Source organism: Lepidochelys kempii, chromosome 3 (genome assembly GCF_965140285.1).
Source record: "Lepidochelys kempii isolate rLepKem1 chromosome 3, rLepKem1.hap1, whole genome shotgun sequence".
Classification (NCBI taxonomy): Eukaryota; Metazoa; Chordata; order Testudines; family Cheloniidae; genus Lepidochelys; species Lepidochelys kempii.
This window is the reverse complement of record NC_136382.1, coordinates 153,771,260-153,784,292: the sequence shown is the minus strand read 5'-3', so window position 1 is coordinate 153,784,292 and position 13,033 is coordinate 153,771,260. Positions and strand designations below refer to the sequence as shown.

At 43.1% G+C, this 13,033-nt stretch overlaps 1 protein-coding gene across 13 annotated transcripts in view; it reads left to right on the top strand.

The window, feature by feature from the left end:
• The window catches only part of LRFN2 (leucine rich repeat and fibronectin type III domain containing 2), a 285,606-nt gene that overhangs the window by 180,644 nt on the left and 91,929 nt on the right, over window positions 1–13,033 (top strand). Inside the window, exons 3-5 of one of the 13 annotated variants that reach the window (XR_012158198.2) lie at window positions 3,928–4,131; window positions 8,574–8,931; window positions 9,442–9,870. The exons of 5 other annotated variants lie outside the window; for them this stretch is intronic. Coding sequence is in view for 7 of the 8 variants with exons in the window: in XM_073338580.2 (XP_073194681.1) it covers window positions 3,928–4,126 (199 nt within the window). In the remaining variant the exon portion in view is untranslated. Of the gene's footprint in view, window positions 1–3,927; window positions 4,132–8,573; window positions 9,871–13,033 lie in introns of those variants that run through there. 7 more of the 13 variants (XM_073338582.2, XM_073338581.2, XM_073338580.2 and 4 more) reach the window with 7 other exon arrangements.

The following is a 13,033-nucleotide window of genomic DNA, read 5'->3' as shown; positions in this document are numbered from 1 at the left end:
AATGAATGGTTTTATGACAAAGAAGCCATTTGTTCTATGTTGTCCTAAAGTCAAAAAGTGGTCCAAAGTTTAGACGGTGAAGAAAAAAATAGGGGAGGGGTGCTGGAGGGTTCTAAAGCTTGATACAGATGATTCCTGTTCTTATGTAGTTGTATTCACCTGTTTTCTCTCATCTTACAATCTATTAATAACATAGTAAGCGTGGAACCACCTTGCCCAAAGGGACCCCAGTCCCTGATTTGAGGTCGTTTAGGTGCTACTGTCATCCAAATAATGAACAATAATAATATTATAGAAATGTTTTCATATCTACAATAAAATTAAATCATTTTTATGCAGGCGTGGGGGAAGGGAATGAAACGTTCTCTGGCATATTTGGAAATCCAAATACAATGGCTCAAATTCAGCCCTGGTATAATGGCTGCATTGATGGCAGAGTTACAGCAGGGATGGATTTGGCCCCATAGCACTCTGCTCGGGTAAAAGCCTCAGAAAGTGACAGTGACTAAAAATGAAAAGGGAGGGAGTTTCATTGGCTAGGACAAGTGTTCTGCAGAATGTACACAGCATCCATAAGGGAAAGTATACTATGTTTTAACCGAAGTAAAGAAGAGGAGGTTGTGTGGCATCATTCACTGAGCTCCACAAATGGGAAGGAGCCTGTGCTCTAGAAAAGTCCTCCAGAACATCTAGAGATGTCACGTTTCTTGTACGTTCTTCATGCAGTCCTTGGTTTCCTGACACATGCTTGCTGCTGGTGCAGAAACAAAGAAGCTCCAGATGGGGCAGTCCCAGTCTACAGCTACACAGAACAGTAGGGAGTTTTATTACCTTATTCTGCACATGGATTCCATTCCTAATAAAGGGTTTATCTTGACACTGGTTCACTCGTCAGTAAGATACTACGTGGTTCCAGGAGTGGAAAACACAACGTAGATCTGTGAAAGATAACATTGCAATGGCTACTGTAGAGCCCATGCAATTGCAAGCAACTCCCCCACCAGACCTGAGACTCCCTGGAAATGTTGAATGTGCCTGGAAATGGCTCAGACAGCGATTTGAGCAATGTGTGAAACTCACTGGGGCAAATAAACTGAGGATGAGCAAAAGACTGCACTGCTCTTAACAGTGATAAGCACAGAAGCCCTAGGTGTCTACTATGTGTTCCATAGTGAGGGTGGTGGGGAGACAGAGGAAGGTTTTGAAGGAATAATGAAAATGTTTGTGGATTAGTGCAAAAAAATAAAGGAACCACCCCTCCCAGAAAAAATAGAAACAGAAAAAGTGTTACTTATGAGAGAGAGATGTTCAGGATCAGAATGAAGGGGAGAGTATAGAGGAGGTTGTCATAGACTTAAAACTAAAAAGTCAGTCCTGTGAATATGGTATATTAAAAGACTCTCATTAAAAACGAGATTGTCCTTGAGGTGTAACAATAAAAAAAGAGTCTGTGAGTGGTTACTAAGAGAGATGGATGTGATGCTGGAAAGGGCAAGATGCATATGCAGAACAGAAACACAAATAAAAAACCTAGAAAAAGGCACAGAGCATATGAGTGTGAGGACCATAACTAAACCAGCATGGGAAAAGTTCACAGAAAGGAAATTGGCCAGTGACACAAAAACAGAAAGCAGGAAATAGTGCCAGTGATGTGGCCACCTGAATGAATATAGGAAATTTTCAGCATTCAGGCAAATATGTAGAAGCTGTAATAAGCCCAGCCATTATACTAAAATGTGCAGAGAAAGCAGTAAAGTGTATGTATGAAGTGCAAAAATGGATTCTTCAGGTGAGGAGGAAGAGCTGTTCTTAAGTACAATAATGGAGGGGACTGAAAACTCAAATACTGGAAATTATAAAATGTGCACAAATGGCACTTAGGTGACTTACAAGATAGACATTGGGGCACAAGTAAATGCTATAATAGAAACTGAAATAGAGAGATGTAAGGAACACATAAAAGTGGAAGAGTCAAAAGAGTGTGTGAAAGACTATAATGGAGGAACAATTCAGCATTAGGAGAGTGCATGTGGTTACTTAAATACAAAGAGAAAATGATAAACCAATAATTTGTGGTGGTACCCAGAGGCAAGCAAGCAGTCTTAGGCCTACACACATGAGGTGCTTGGTCTTGTTAAGAGGATGTATGCCATAGAGAGACAGAAAGACGACACAGAGCCAGATATGAATAGTGTCATATGAAGATGTAAACATAGGAAATGGGTGCCTCCCAGTAACATATTAGTGGTTAGGAGAAGATGAAGAGCCTGTGGTGCATACTGCACGTAAGGTTCCCCAAGCCTTAGGAAAAAGGCTAGCAGAGGAGCTGGAAAACATGACAGCAAATGGTATCATCTGGAGAATAGAGGAACCAGTAGATTAGGTTCATGCCTGAGTAATCACAGAGAAAACAAGGAAAGAATAAATATAAAGTCTATATAAAGAGAAAAAGGAGAGGACTTACGGTTGTGTATGGATGCTAAGGAGCTGAATAACAACATAAAAAGGAACAGTTCCACTTGCCCACAAGCAGTGAACTATTGTCTGAGATGGCAGGAGCCAAATTCTTCAACATATTAGATGCATCAGCAGGATTTTGGCAGATTCCCCTTGGACAATGAGAGCGCCAAGATCTGCACTTCAGCACACCATTTGGCAGATCCTGCTTCCTAAGATTGCTTTTTTGAAATATGTTCAGTTTTAGAAGTATTTCACCAGATGCTAAAGGGTCTAGCAGGCATGAAAGTGTTCACTGATGATATAATAATTTGGGGAAGCACTGTCACTGAACATCAGGAACAATAAATAGAGTACTGGAAATTTGTATGAGCTAATAACCTTAAACTGAAGAAGGCCAAATGTCAATTTCAAACAACAGAAATAACATACTTAGGAAAGAGACTAACCTTCAAGGGAATCTTGCCCAATGAAGAAAAGATTCAGACAATATTGAACATAAAACGGCAATGAAAAGGCAAGTAGGCATGTTGAATTACACCAACAAGTTCATACCTAACTATACAGCTTGCACAGCTTGTATGGGGAGACTTTGGCAAACCAGTAAAGTGCCTGAAACCACTATGGCTTATTGCTAAAAGCAGCCAAGTCAGCAGGCTTAGCTTAACCAAGGCAGGAGGGGAGGGGGGATTTTGGGTGCCACAGAAAGGGCAGCTTGACCCCCATCCTTCCTGATAAGAATTGTGTTGAAGTTGCTGATACATGCATCTTAGAAGAACAGGATGTGCCCCAGGAATGTCTATTGGGGCCTCAAGGCTGCAAACACTGGAAAAACCCACACCTGGTTAATCGATAATCAGAAGGAACCTCTCGCTTGACCATTGAAACTGCTTACTTAACAAGTTTGCTTTAAGGGACATGTCATTCTTTTACTAATGTATAAATAAGGGGAAAAAGTTTGAGGTAGGGAGACTCTTCAGGACTGGACTCTCCCTCTGGATGCATCTTGTGTTCCCCATTAGCAGATGGGCTGCCGCCATGCCACTCGAGAGCCACACTCAACTTTGATAATTGTCAAGGGTTGGGGATGTTTTACTAACCTGTTGCAGACATGTGTATAAGTGCTTGAGACTAAGTAGAGTTTAGCTTTAAGTGAAAGCACTCTTGTATTGTCCTGTTTGTGCCAGCCATCTATCGGTTGGACAGCTGTGTCTCCCCTGATGTATTTTCTGACACCACCTCGCATAGAGTAAAAGTTACCAAGAGCTTTGGGTTGAAAGAACCCCGGGTAACAGAATTTGGAGGCCCCAGCAAGGATTGGTAGAGAGGAAGGAGACAGATGGTACAAATAGTTTGTAGTTTGTCCATTGCAATAGGAGGTAAAAACGGCGGGGTGGGGTCACTCCCTACAAATTCCTGTGTCACAGTTTGCAAGTTAATTTTTGAATACATTCCGTTACTGGCACTCAGAACTCAGGCTGATTGCCTGCTCAGGTGGAGAAATGATGTCCAGAAACAGGGAACCAACTCCAGGACACAGCCCCAAAAATCAGAGCTGCCAGACCTTAACACTCTGCCAATGACACCGTGCAGAAACTGGAGTCCCCCAGGTGGACCTAATTCTGACTGGCCATCAGGAAAAGTCCATCTGTCTTATTGGGAGTGGTGAGCACTGTATGTGTGTGCATTCTGTTTTGATGATTGTTAAGAAATAGAGGTTATGTAGTATATTACTGTGTAAGGCTCTTTCACTAGTAAAAGACCCCGTAAACCCACAAAAGATTAAGCCCTGAGTCCACAGGAAAAGGGAGTTAGCTCTGAGTCCACAGGGAATGGGTACTTGCCGGAGCCCATGGAAGAGAAGAGCGCAGAGCCCACAGAGGGGTAAAGTTAGGTGCTTTTTGCCTGGAGCCCTAGGAACTGGGGAAAAAGTGGGTGCCCTTGAATGTGTGAGTAACAGAGAATTTTGTGCTGGTAACGAATTCAATGGAGACACTGCAGGCAGCCTAAGGGCTTCTGGACAGAACTGATAGTCTAACACAGTAAACAACAGCAAAGTACCTGTGCCTTCTGTCAGAAAGGGTCGCTACCTATCTGGCAGAATGACCACCCCAGAGCAACAAGAGAGAAAGGGAACAAAGAAAAGGGACCAGGAGGGGTGGGGGCTAGTTGAAGAACCCACCCTCCTTGCTAAATTCTTAGTGGGACAAGGCGGGGCCCATGGGAAGGGGCGGTTCAGGGAGAAAAGCAGGATCAGGCCCAGACAAGCAGGCAGGCAACAGATAAAGAGAGTGAGAAATTAACTCTGCAGAGGCTTGAGGGAATTAAGCAGTTGAACCTTGTACAAATGTTAACAGAAAAAGTGTTATAGAAAAAGATTCTTGGTTTCTTTGCAGCTATTCTGAAGGCAAAATGGGCCCTTTTCCAAAGGAATGTTTGTAAATAAGCCCGGCAAAAAGACAGTCTGCTTTGAATCATTTGACTGAACAATTAGTCAAATTTACCAAAAGAACATAAGGGGTTTCTATGGGAACTTACCTGACCCCAAATATATACCGATGTAATCTATGTACAGCTGTGTAAAAATTAAAGCAGTGTAAGGGGTGTGAAGGAGAAGAGTATGCTTGTGGGTATATCTGTGTGTGTGTGTATAGATATACTGTGTAAGTGTGTGGAATGTTTGGGACCAACGCCGGCACTCCTGTCTTGTGAAACTCTGTTTTGTGGGTTTAAGATAAATTGTTTTTTTGGTTTGGTTTGGTTTTAAATAACACCACTAAAAAGCCATCTGAATCTTTCATTCAAAGTTGCAAAACTGAGAAACACTTTTTTTGCCAGACAAAGGTGACTAGTGGTGTTTGGCTTTGGTATTTAGCATTTAACCCTTAAGGTACCTTAATGCTTTATACAGTTCAATATTTTTTTTTTAAAAGACCAAAGTCCTGGCTGCAACAGGAGTTGCAGGAGAATGCAGGAGAAAACCCAGGAGAATGGGGAGAAATTCTGGATCCTTTTTTTTTTTGGTAACAAAATAGCAGATAAGAGCTGTAGTATAAGAAGTTAAAAAAAGAAAAAAAGACAGTGCCCCTCTGGAGCAACAGCAGGGGTGAGGTGCACAAAAAAAAAGGAAGCAATATTAGAAACACTGAGCCTTAAGGTGGCTCTGAGTAATCAGACTGTCACTTTGATAAAGGTTCATGGAAACTGTGTGAGCACAAAAGAAACTGTTACACTTTATGTAAAAATTGATATGGCCAGTGGTGAGCTGGAGCCGGTTCGCACGAACCGGTTGTTAAATTTTGAAGCAGTTTTAGAACCGGTTGTTAACCCGCTTCCCTGCAGGGGGCGCTGAGGCTTTGATGGGCTCCGGCCGGGAAGGGATGTAATTCCTCCTCCGGTTGCTGGGGGCGCTGCACTGCGGGAGCCATGTGGGCTGCCGCCTGGCCCTGGGCACGAGCCCTGGTGCTGCTGCTGCTCCCCTGGCCCTGGGGCTCCCGCTGCTGCCTGGTGGGTCCCCGGCTGCTCTGCTGGGCCTGGGCTGCATCCTGCTGCTCTCCCCATGAATACCCACCACCCTGCCCGCAGCCAGCCCCTGCCTCCAGCCACCCCCGCACCCCCTGCCTGCAGCCAGCCCCTATCTCCAGCCACCCCCGCACCCCCTGCCTGCAGCCAGCCCCTATCTCCAGCCACCCCCGCACCCCCTGCCTTCAGCCAGCCCATCTCCAGCCACCCCTGCACCCCATGCCCTGCCTGCACTAGCCCCTGTCTCCAGCCAGCCCCGCACCCTCTGCCCTGCACCCCCTGCCTCCAGCTAGCCCTGCCCCACGCCCCTGTCTGCAGCTGGCCCCACATTCACTGATGCCCTGCAGTTCCCAGGGCAGTAACCCTGCACACCTGCTTCAATGAGGGGGGCAGGGAGCAGCTGGGACCCATGCATGTGCACACCCTAGGGTGACCAGACAGCAAGTGTGAAAAATCAGGACAGCGGGTGGGGGTTAGTAGGCACCTATATAAGAAAAAGACCCCAAAATCGGAACTGTCCCTATAAAATTGGGACATCTTGTCACCCTAGCACACCCCAGGGAGTGGCAGGGACCCACACATGTGAAACGGAGCTCATTTCTAGTTCAGGCCCATCTTTTTAAAAAAGAACTTTGGGCAGGGTTAACATACACCCGTATTTTCCCGGACAGGTCAGGCTTTTTGGTTCTTAAATCACCGTCTGGAAGGTGATTTCCCCTCCTGGGAAAATACGGACATATGGTCACCCTGTTTTGGTACAAAAAATACATACTGGGGCACATCCCTTAAATCAGAACTTTTTATAGGGAACCAGTTGTTAAGATTTTGGCAGCTCATCTCTGGATATGGCTAATATAATGTTATAGAAGTTAAACTCTGAAAGGAATGTGCATTTTTCCCAGGACATTGTGCAAAGAAATGCAAACGAAACATGCTGCTTAACTAAAATCCTATTAGGGCTCTAAAAGGAGCCAGAATAGGCTGTGTTGTCTTTTTCAGATCACTGTGTGTTTTGGAAGCAGAAGCTGAAAGTGAAAAGAAATCAAAACTCAGGTGGAAGTTGATTGTGTCTCCTTTTAAGAGAGGGTCTCTGACCTGCTGATGGCTTTGGATTCAAAAGCAAGCCGGAAAGCATCTGTAAAAATGCAAATTACCTTCCTGATAGAGGAAGGTGGAAAAAGAAGTCAAACCTAAAAATAAGAGAGGGACAGGTTAACCCTAAGTAGGAAAAATATTCTTTTTGTGTGTGTATGCAGTGCTAAAATCTGAAGTTTTTAATAGATTTGATGTTAATATTAAACATTGGGATAAATTTAATGTTAAGAAGTGCCCCTGTAACAATGTATAGTGTGTATGATTTTTGAAAAAAACCTTTAAGGTCATATGGTAATGATGCTTCTCAGCTATTACCTGTGAATACACTTAAAACTTAGCACAGCAGAAAGAACATTACAAACTTGGTCTGCTGTATAAGAAGAAAAACTGAGGTACACCACCTCATGAATTTAATAACTGAACAGTGGAATAATTTCCCCTAAACCCTTAAAAGGTAGGAGCCATTGAAACCTAGCCTGCCTATAGAACAAAAACACAGGAAAGTATCGGGGTAATTCCTCTGTTTTGCCTGCAATACGGTCTTGGGATGCATCAGGCGAGGTATTTCCAGTAGAGATAAGGAGGTGTTAGTACCATTATATAAGGCACTGGTGAGACCTCATCTGGAATATTGTGTGCAGTTCTGGTCTCCCATATTTAAGAAGGATGAATTCTAACTGGAACAGGTACAGAGAAGGGCTACTAGGATGGTCCGAGGAATGGAAAACCTGTCTTATGAAAGGAGACTCAAAAAGCTTGGCTTGTTTAGCCTAACCAAAAGAAGGCTGAGGGGAGATATGATTGCTCGCTATAAATATATCAGAGGGATAAATACCAGGGAGGGAGAGGAATTATTTAAGCTCAGTACCAATGTGGACGCAAGAACAAATGGATATAAACTGGCCATTTGGAAGTTTAGACTTGAAATTAGATGAAGGTTTCTAGCCATCAGAGGAGTGAAGTTCTGGAACAGCCTTCCAAGGGGAGCAGTGGAGGCAAAAGACATATCTGGCTTCAAGACTAAGCTTGATAAGTTTATGGAGGGGATGGTATGATGGGATAGCCTAATTTTGGCAATTAATTGATCTTTGACTATTAGCGGTAAATATGCCCAATGGCCTGTGATGGGATGTTAGATGGGGTTGGGAAGGAATTTTCCTCCAGGGCAGATTGGCAGAAGCCCTGGGGTTTTTTTGCCTTTCTCTGCAGCGTGGGGCACAGGTCACTTGCTGGAAGATTCTCTGCACCTTGAAGTCTTTAAACCACGACTTGGGAACTTCCATAACTCAGACATAGGTTAGGTGTTTGTTACAGAAGTGCGCAGGTGTGATTCTGTGGTCTGCGTTGTGCAAGAGGTCAGACTAGACGATCATCATGGTCCCTTCTGACCTTAAAGTCTATGATTCAATCAGCAAGGATATTTGTGAAAGGAATGGATATTTTAGGCAATAATCTGCCCCCCCCAAAGGGGTTAGAAACATGTTCTTTTTGTCTTTCAGAGAATCAGCAAAAGCTGGTACCAACTAAAGAGCAACCCAGAATACCATGGATCTACTGTCGCAGCAAAGATTGTGTTTTGTGTTTTATGTTTTGTCTTGTGTTGTTTGTCTTGTTGCTAGCATTGTTGTGTATTGTGTTACAAAAACGGAAATACTACATTATGCAGAAAAGGATTAACAAGCATTTTAATTGTATTTACAGAAACGCCAGTCTGATAACAGGGAAACATCCCTAGGTGGTAAAGGCACATTTAAAAGCAAAATATGCATGAGACACAAGGTGTATCTGTTGGTGGGAATAAAAGGATGGACATAAAAAGTTTTAAAGCACAAAGTGAAATTACCAAGGGAAAAAAGGGTATGTAAAACCACGGGTTACTAAAAGAATAAGACTTGCCAATTATTACTTCCTAGTTAACTTCCAGCATGAAAGCCCAGCTGAATGCACCTGGGTGTTGTATGGCATTGGATATAAGGAAAGAAAGGCCCAGTGACGATATAGCTGCCCTAATACTATCTCAGTGTGAACTACTGAAGGCTATTGGATTTTGCCTGGCAGCCAGGAGGGTGGGTAGCCTAAAGAAAAGGCTCCCAAGACATGTATTGAACTGGTCTGGATGGGAACTGGATTAGAAATTGAAGTGCTGGATGCTACTAACATAGAGGTATTGGCAGACAAATGAAATTATGTTATAAATGATTCTGTCATATTATAGCAATTAGGGGATGTGATTTCGAATTGCATGTACCCGAATTTAAATATAGTCAGTTAAAGGTGTCTTATACTTTGTATTCTATTGTAACACCTGTGCCCCTTGGAATGGATTCAAGTGCTTTACAAACATTGCTTGTACACCCTGATTTACAGAACCAGTTACATAACTGCAAAACATGCTGATACATGCATCTTAGAAGAACAGGATGTGCCTCAGGAATGTTTATTGGGGCCTCAAGGCTGCAAACTCTGGAAAAACCCACACCTGGTTAATCGATAATCAGAAGGAACCTCTCGCTTGACCATTGAAACTGCTTACTTAACAAGTTTGCTTTAAGGGACATGTCATTCTTTTACTAACGTATAAATAAGGGGGACAAATTTGAGGTAGGGAGACTCTTCAGGACTGGATTCTCCCTCTGGATGCATCTTGTGTTCCCCACTAGCAGATGGGCTGCCGCCGTGCCACTCAAGAGCCACACTCAGCTTTGGTAATTGTCAAGGGTTGGGGATGTTTTACTAACCTGTTGCAGACATGTGTATAAGTGCTTGAGACTAAGTAAAGTTTAGCTTTAAGTGAAAGCACTCTTGTATTGTCCTGTTTGTGCCAGCCATCTATCGGCTGGACGGCCGTGTCTCCCCTGATGTATTTCCTGACACCACCTTGCACAGAGGAAAAGTTACCAAGAGCTTTGGGTTGAAAGAACTTCGGGTAACAAGTTCACAAAAACATCTCCTCCACAAAGTCACCGAATGGACATGGATGCCAAACCATGAAAGAAAGTTCAATGATTTAAAGCACATTCTGACATCACCTCAAGTGCTGCACTTTTTTTAACCCATTGAAAGTCATCAAACTCTCCACAAACGCCTCGAAAGGATGGCTCAGAGCTGTACTATTACAGTGTCATGGAACTGATTGGCTGCCAGTCTTGCATGCATCCGGGGCTATGACAGCTGCAGAGACGATGTACACACAAATTGAAAAAGAGACAAGGGGTCTGGCTTGCGGATGTACAAGATTTCACAATTTTCTCTCTGGTCATAGCTTCAAAGCAGAAACTGATCACAAACCACTGACTGAAATACACAAAATGGGAGGTGGAGTGACACAGTGACCACTACTGATAATGCAGATGTAAGATGTGACCCTGGAGTTCCAATGTGGATGCCCCTTAGTAATGGTAGACAATCTCAAGAGCATATCCTCCATCAGATAATACGCAGCCTGATGATCTGGAACAAGCAGTAAACATACATGTGAACATAATAAAAGTGCCATGTGTGGTATTTCTAGGCATATGGGATGAAGTGGAGACAGAAACAGCTTAAGACGAAATGCTGCAAGCTGTGGTACAAGTGCTAAGTAAAGGAGGGGAAAATAGCGTTTCCCACCTGCCTATTCCCACTATTAAAATAGCTTTCATTGATCTCAGGAGTGCTGTTGAAGGGGACACAGATTGTGGTTCCCACGGTGACTGAAAGGGAAATAATGGAATGCATACACAAAAGGTTCCTAGGAATGACCAAATAAAATAGGAGAGTTTGAGAAGTTGTGATTTGACCAAAGATAAATAATGACATCAAAGAAATGTCTATGAGCAGGTGTGGAATGTGTCAGAAGTAGAAAGATTCCCAGCAGAAAGAACCTATGCTATGGCCCGAACAACTTGCCACTCCATGGGACAAAGCTGGAACTAGCATGCTCAACCTCAGAAGACATGACCACCTGGTTATAATGGGCCTACTTTACCAGTTTCCCAGAAGTAGTTACCCTTCAAGATACCACAGGAGCAACAGTTGTCAGGCACATTAAATCCATATGTGCACATCATGGAATTTCAAGGACAGTAATAATTGGCAAGGGACCGCAGTTCAAGAATAGGGAGTTCCCGGACTTTGCTAAAATGTCTGACTTTCTTCATGAGACATTGAGTCCTAGGTATCCTCTAGGTAATGGATTAGCTGAATGTGGAGTATGTATAGAGAAGAACTTACTCAAAAAAGCAATGGATGCAAGAGATGTTCTGTATTTAGCACTATTCAACTGTGGAAAGTCATCTGGTGAACTCCTGTACAACACACATATAAATACTCAATTACCAGGTATGGGACAAAAACATAGGATGACAAAGGAGTCTGTGATAGTGAGGAAAACAATGGGAACGCGAAGTCAGACAAAATCTTATAATAAAGAACTAAGACCTCTGTCACTGTGGCTCAGTGGGTCACAGCTGAGAATACCAGATTCAGGACAAACTGCTGAGAAATAGGGCAGACTCACCCCAAAGTGGTGGTTATTCTATCACTAAATATACCAGCCAGTAACTAAAGTAAACTTCTGTCTCACCACATTGGTTAACAAGAAGTCAAAAATGGCATTCCAGCCCTTATTTCGCCACCCGGACACTAGATTTTATGATGAATGGTTGTGGAAAACCACTTTAATCAAACAAAGGGTTCTTCTGATCTCAAGAGATCAGCCACATAGTCAGGTCAATATGTAACTCAGATCTTACCCAATAATCACACTGCTGCTGATCCTTTAGTAACTAAAATATAAAGGTTTATTTATAAGAGAAAAGAAGAGAGTTAGAAATGGTTAATAGATCATATACACACAGTAATGGCAATGTTCTCGTATCAGGTTTGTAGCAGTGATGTTCTAGGCTGCTGGCTTGTAAAGTCTCTCTGGTAATTTCCAAAACATTGGAAAGACCGCGGTCCATAGTTCAGAATTCTCCTTTTAGTTGTAAATCCATAATCCAGAGAACGAGAGCAGGAAAGAGGCAACATGGAGATGTTTCAGGGGTCTTTTATATCCTCTGCCATGTGCTTGGAATTTTACTGTCCCAAACAAAGCCTACAGCCCCTGTCTGTTGAAACTTACTGGCACAAGATGGAGTCTAGGGTCACATGAGCATATCACATGTCCTTACATGGCTTGCTGACTCACAGAGGATAGCCATTGGACATATCTGTGCTCAGGCATCCACAGGAAGACTTGCTGAGTAGGATGAGTTTCTCCTGTGGCCCATTGTGAGAGTTAAGTGTCCTTAATGGGCAATGAAGCTTGAAAAGTCCATTCACTATGTGTTAGCTAGGCTGGATGTAAACTACCTTGTGGGCGTTAACCCAGGAACAAACACAATGGTGATACAGGTATATAGCCAATATTCGTAACTTCAGATACAAAAAATGATACATGCATATAAACAGGATAATCATACTTAGCAAATCATAACTTTCCCATTGACACCTTACATGACATACTTTGTACAAGATCTGTTGCAATTGTCGAACAGTGGCAATATCATTTATATAAATAGTCATATTTCAATCATACAGCATCACAACCGCTTCCACAGTTAAAAAACAAAGACTTAGTGAGAATGTGGCAAGATGGATGCTGGCCAGCCAAAGCTACAGTGATCAAAGAAGAGTCACCTTGCTCATACCTTTTTGCTTTGTTTTCTCCATCCAGTCCCTCTTGTATTGGATAATTATACTGGCTGTAGTTTAATCAGCTAGTTAGGCCAGTTCTTGAGTAAATCAATTTATTTAGTCATTCTTAAGTGCTTTCTGTTGGGATTTGCTCTTGGAGGTTTCTGCATATTCCATTGTGTGGTGCTGGGAGAGTTCTTGGGTGCCCAGGACTGTGAATTCCCTTGTCACCCCTTGCCTCTAGTGAGAGGTAGCCTTGCCAGTGGTTGCTGGGTGTTAGCTCCCGACCACTATCAGCCTG